This window comes from Trypanosoma cruzi, assembly GCF_000209065.1.
Source record: "Trypanosoma cruzi strain CL Brener chromosome Unknown tcruzi_1047053507561, whole genome shotgun sequence".
Taxonomy (NCBI): domain Eukaryota; phylum Euglenozoa; class Kinetoplastea; order Trypanosomatida; family Trypanosomatidae; genus Trypanosoma; species Trypanosoma cruzi.
Window position 1 is genome coordinate 1 of NW_918923.1, and position 6,309 is coordinate 6,309.

The 6,309-nt window shown below is 54.8% G+C and overlaps 1 protein-coding gene across 1 annotated transcript, besides 7 other annotated features; it reads left to right on the plus strand.

Annotated features, from left to right (window-relative positions):
• Tc00.1047053507561.10 (trans-sialidase, putative) lies at window positions 1-342 on the plus strand (the record flags this gene model as incomplete). The annotated part of the gene is made up of 1 exon (XM_799518.1): window positions 1-342. A coding segment is annotated over one exon (342 nt), but the record flags the coding sequence as incomplete, so codon positions are not given.
• Window positions 1-6,309: a sequence feature (areas not merged during assembly with more than two copies in the genome that could not be assigned to a particular haplotype).
• Window positions 431-543: a sequence feature (T-rich).
• Window positions 977-997: a microsatellite.
• Window positions 1,303-1,505: a mobile genetic element.
• Window positions 1,533-5,716: a mobile genetic element.
• Window positions 1,534-1,703: a mobile genetic element.
• Window positions 5,639-5,712: a mobile genetic element.

Sequence of the window (6,309 nt, forward strand, 5' to 3'; positions counted from 1 at the left end):
AGCGGCCCCGACTCATCCCACAGCACTGAGGTGGCGCCCATGGACGGTGCCACAGCCGCCCATGAGCCCAGCACAGACCCGAAAACTGCTCAAGGCCATGATGAAGTGTTGGATGGCGATGATGCCGCGCCGGGTAATAAAAGCACCCTGCCTGGGGAAACCAAGATCCCATCGGGGTCCAACGCCACATCGCTCTTGGACCATGACGTTTTGCTTGAGCACGGGCATTTGAGCGACTTGGCGGCCATGGCTCTAACTGGTGACAGCACCGTGCATGGGTGTGTGTCTCGGGTGTTGTTGCTGCTGCTTCTGGGGCTGTGGGGCACCGCGGCTCTCTGCTGAGGTGTGAGGGAGGAGTGGAATGGCGGCTTTTCGTGGAACAACAACTGTGCAGCTCCCAGCAATACTCACCCAACTTTGTCAAGCAGGCTTTTTTTTATTCTTCTTCTTTTATGCCTGTGTTTCTTTTTCTTTTTTTGTTTTTGTTTCATTTTTTTTTTTGCTTTTTTTTGCTTTTTGTTTTTGTTTTTTGCTTTTTTATTTGTGTGTGCGGGCGGTATGTATAAACTCAAGAACACGGTTGTATTGTGCTGCGTGGCACGTGAAATGGCATATCTGCCGAGTCAATTGTTTTTTTGTTTTAATTTTTTTCATTTTTCTTTTTTCTTTCGGTAAATCACTACAGTCTCTTTTCCGTCTGTGCCGTGTCCACTGCCGCCGTGTGTCTCCGTGTCCCTTTTTATTATTCCTCTGCTGGCTGTGCTGCTGACACGCCCCCACTTCTTCTTCTTTTTCTTTTCTGCTAGAGGCACCGATGGTCCGCGACGACGATTGTTTGTGCGCCGTGCCTCAGTTGTGAGTGTGGGACGCCACCCGCCACGACCCGCTGCGAGGCGCAGCGCTATTCCGTCGGGGCGGAGAGAAGTGAAGGACTGCGCCGTGGACTTGGATGCGCCCCGTCCCTCTCGTCGCGGCCGTGTGTGTGTGTGTGTGTGTGCTCTGGATGTCCAAACTCACTTGCCCCGCAAATGCGGCAACGGAAGGATGTGGTTGCGTGGAGGAGCCAATGCCACTTGAATCAAACCGTGCCTGTGACACACACGCAAACAGGAAAGCGAAAGGAAGGATTATTCGTCTGGGCTGCTGGCCGGATCCCCAAATTTCCGAAGGAAATAAAATACGACGGAAAGGGAGAATGAGTAAACGGAGAGGCAGTGCGTTCGCCAAACCCTCGTTGTTTGCTCCGCACATATGTGTATATTTATATATTCTGGTGGCCCCACTCTCGTGACATGATGAACGCTCTATTCGGATACACCTATTTTTATAGCTTACGAAGTGGCGGACTTTGGGCCTCTCCAGCCACAAGACCCCGCCGCAACGGTGGGAATCAAGAGAGGGGGCGGATGGTGCGGCATAAACAAAAATATTCATCTTGACGTTATCGTTTCCTTTGGTTGCTTCCATCGCGCTCCTCTAAAGGAATTCATGCGATAGGAAGGAATAGTACGGAAATACGTCTTTGTTTCATTGGGAGCTTGTGAGGAGGATGCTCATGAGGTGGGCTGGCGTCCCTAATGTATTTGTGTCCTGGTAAAACGGAGATACTTCTCCACGATCCTTTTCTATTTTGTGAATCTTTGGTTGACCGTCACTGAGGGAATCAGGGAACTGTTAGTGTCCAGACGATTTGTAATTATTTTAGTTCTCACAGCCACAAGGGATCCCTGCAAGCTGATTGAAAGGAATGGCAGTGTTTTCCTTTACACGGCGACGGGGAGAAGCAACATTGGTGCCCGCATGTTGGACTTGGCACGCCAGCATGGCGATGTACGGGTGCAGCTCGCCTTCGTTGATGAACACGGGTCGTTGGATGCGGTGGTAGCCGCCGCCGCAACAATGACAGGCTTACGCTTGGTTTCAGGAGACATCGCCATGCACTGGGAGGAGTCGACCGTTGCGGGGCACTTTCCGAATCGCCGGGCGCCTCAAGTATCTAATTTCGGGGTTCGAGTGCTGCTGCCCATCGTGTGTGTGCTGCCCGGGAGTTGGGAGTCCAGCAAGGGCTGATCATTGCTGGAGGACAGAGACTGAGCACCGACTACGCCAGTGCCGTCGCGGGCGTTGCGGATCGGAGTGCTCAGCTTCACTCTCAGGTGGAAGAGGCGCATAATCACTTGTTGGCACGCGGGTCTCACATTGCGGTGGCCGGCGGTATTCTTGCGGGACGCGGAGACGCCGTGTCAACGCGAGGCGCCCACCTCTCGGAGAGGGCCGTCAGACGGCGTAAGCACACAGCCGCACAAACGGCATCGTTTGATGGCTGGGGGCGTGCCAGCATCCACGTTTCCCCAACGCAATCTCACGGGAGAGAGACGGCGGGTCAACACCCATACGTCTCAGGGCAGTTTTGGGCGACCACGTCTCCCTCACTCGATGCCTTTGCCCTCCCGCACCTTCCCCTTGGAAGATGGCTCCGGTGCAGAGGATCAGTTACTGCATTTCCTTGCATTGGACGTTGACACTTGGGCCCCGCGTGTATGGAATGACGTCGTCTCCGGAGTCCTCGTCGACCTCCGATGCGCATACGGTTATTGTTTGCACTAAGTGGGCCCTCAGGTTCAAACGGCCATCGACGGTTTGGTGTCGTGCAGACGCGCACTGGAGATGGATCGGGAACCCAGCGATCAGCTCATGGGTTTTGGCAGGGCCCTGCCGCAGACCTTCCGGACGCTGATCGCGATAACAACCGACCCCAGCATATCCCGCCCTCCACACTTCGTGCCCGCCTTCACATGGCCGTTCACGAGGTTGACACCTTCGCGAGGTCGACCCAGCCTCTTCTGGAGCGGCGCGCAACCCAACAAAAACAACGATTGTTGCGATGTCAGTTGTGTCGTATTTATGGACACGACGCATCTACACGCAACGTGCGCAGCGCAGTCCGCCATTAAAAAACGGCGAGGGGCTGCCGGCTGCTTACGAGGGCGGAAGAATACAGCCCCATCCAATCCGCCACCTCCCACCAATCCGCGCACACGACGTCGCACCGTGCCGCTGACACTTCGTCTGATATTTTGAATCACCCGAATCAACCGACGAGAAGGGCAATGGAGCTCATCCGCCAACGATGCTCGACTGTTGTACGACGAATCTCCGACATCCCCGCTTTGGACAAGCTACATGAGGAGAGCGAACGAGGCGGCTCGAGAGATGTGTGCGCCGTCAACGTGGGAGCAGAGAATGTCCCTAGCGGGCAATTTACCACCTTTTGCTGCACGCACGAACGCACGATGAACGAGGAGAGCTGCGCGGCCTTTTTGGCGGCAATAGTCTGCGTGGCGCCATCGACCCGGCGGCAGTACGCCAGGATGCTGCGGTCCATGTTGCAGATGGATTGAACCCCGCTGGACATGGTGATTCTGGGGTTACAAAAACTTGCGGCGCGAACCGAGACGGAGCAGACGCACCCCTCGACAGAGGAAGAGATGGATCAATATATTCGCAGCCGGACCGATTGGAGGGAACGTGTTTTCTTACGACTTGCGTGGATAACGGCGAGCTGTTGGTCCGAGATTGCGGCCTTGACTCCCAGCAATTCCACACTGGAGCCGGACGGGACCTTAATTTTGGATTGGCCCGTGGCGCCGAGGACGGCGAGGGCGGATCCCCACCGCGCCTTTCGGTTCGTCAGGATACGAGGGCAGGACGTGTTCGACATTATAACGTTATGCAGGACACTTCAAGAAAACGAAAAGCTCACGAATATCACGAATGCCAAAGTCGAACGAGCTCTGGCTCCTTGAAATGCCACGGCGCATTCCATAGAACGCGGTGCGTTGAGGCACGCTGCTCAAATCGTGGAGACGTGCAATTTGAATCCACACGTGATCTCGCCGTTGGCGGTGCACGTCGACCCGTTCTAACTTCCCCAGAGCACAGTTCGATATTTGGGGAGGTACACCACAATGCTGACCCAGGTGTCGCCGCTGGTCGCATTGATGTGAAGGGAGAAACCACGGAAGGGCAGGAACCCTGGCTGAGGGCGGAGGAGCGTTTTTCCATGATTTTTAGTATTGCGCCGCTGCCATTACGAGACGCACGACAAGGAAGCGCCTGGCCACTCCACAAGAGGAACGAGTCATCCCGCTACAGCAACAAGTCAATGTGCCCGCATTGAATCTGGAGTGGATCCAGAGCCGGTTGAACCCGGCGATCTTGGAAGAGGCTCATGCAAGTATGTGGGCGCGTCGGGCGGTCCCCTTTACCTTTATCCTCCTCCGGTAACGCGCGCGAAGGCTCACGGAGGATTCCAGTCGCTGACGCGCTATTAATGAAAGAGGCGGGAATAATAGTGGACGCATCGTTCACAATAACAGGCGGATGGATAAAGCCTTTTCTGTGGTGGAGGAGAAAACCACCGGTTTACGACGACGATGGATCGCGTGGCCACGCGACGAGAAGAGAGACGACCATTACGAGGCTCATGCTCCTCTTTTACACATTTCCCATTATTTGCCACCTGTGATGGCTGAGGCCGCTTTCTGCGTGGAATTAAGGGCATCCTTTTTCCGGTCTTTGTTGCTGCGGAAACTCGGCATCTCTTTCGATGCCGCGTGAAGGACGGCACGCTGGTGGAGCTCACACGGCTCCCAATGGGACACAAGGCCGGCCCAGAAATTTTCCGGATTATTATTACTTCGGCAATTGCGGTGGTGACGACGGTGGCTCACCGCCTCTGAGCCGCACCTCCATTGTTGCGTATCGACGTATGGACCGATGATATACGCATTGCAGGGCCGAAAAGCGATGTGACATTGTGGGAAGCCCAGGTGCTTTGTGATGCGGATGGCCGTCACGCTACGATGGAGGAACGCGAATCGGGCGCTACGCATTAAATCTTTCTGTGGTGCGGTTTGATCATACTCACGCCGGGCGTTGTCCCTGAGTGACAAGTTTGTCCGGTGTGTATGCGCCATGCCGTCGCTGAAGTATTTAACCATCGCGGAAATGGAGGTTGTGGCGTCACGCTTTTTGTACGCGGCTGCCACTTTTGTTCAGGCGTTTATTTGACTGCTACTTTTTCATCAAGGCAGTGCGACGACGGTTATCGGCACTTAACCGGGGGATTGTGCAGGAGACATCCCCGGCAAACCTCCACCAGCAGCGGTTGATTTGGGCGAGAGATTGCGACACAGCATCGAGAATATAATCGTAAGCGAATCATCGAGCCCACGGAAAAGGCAGTGGCCGCCATCATCACAAATGCATTGTTTTGTGAATGGGGAGCCGTTATTATTCCATACTCCGGCGACGTTAAACTTGCCGGGGGAAATGGGAGAGGAAGCCTTTTCTTATCATGCAGGCGGAGGCATGCGCGGTACGCTTAGCCTTATCGGCCTTTTCCGCCGTCTTGCCATCCACCATGGACTTTTGGGTGGACAACACTTCGCTGCGAGGAGCGGTGAATAAAGGCAGCTCAAAATCACACTCCATGACGTGGGAGCTGCAACGGATATACGAGTTTTTGGCTCTCGCGGAATACATGCATCCTTTGCCTACGTGCGGTCTGCGGACAACCCCGCAGACGGCATATCACGCGGTTGTGTTTTTACACTTCAGGACTTGGCGAAGGGGAGCGGCGGGATCTTGTGGCTGGAGGACCCCAAAGTCTGCCACTTCGTAAGAAATTATATATACATCCAATCCGAGTAGAGTGAGCGGACCACAATTGTGGCCAATGGATGATGTATACATACATACATTTACTTGGTGTAAATTTTGAGGATGTGGTGAACCCACTCTTATTCCATTCAACCCTTCTCGTTCCGGTCTTTTTGTTTTCTGTGATTGATAACCTCAGGATGAGGAAAGCGGCCTGGGTGAATGTTTATTTTGTGCCACCGCGTGAAGCACTGCCATTCCATTGAAAGAGGGATGGCTGTGTAAATTTTGGTGCCGCGTGACTGGTGGATGGGTGAGGGTCCACTTCAACGTGTGGCTGGCGTGGTGGGTGCTCGCCCCGGGTGCGTTGTGTGTTGGCTGCGGGGATGTGGCCGCATCCCGTTGCCCGTGAGAATGTTCTGGAGGCGGTGGCGGTGTGTGCGTTTGTTGTGTGGAGGGCCGAATCCTCCCACCCGCGGACTGACAGCACTGCGGTGTTTGTGTGTTTCAGCGGCGTTGTGCGAGCATGTCCTCTTTTAGAGTGTGTGTGGTGACAGCGGTGCCACAGGGGTGTGGGACCGTGACCAGCGGAATGCGTGGGCGAACCCTCCGCGCCCACCACGTTGTTGTTGTTGGCCCTCTCCA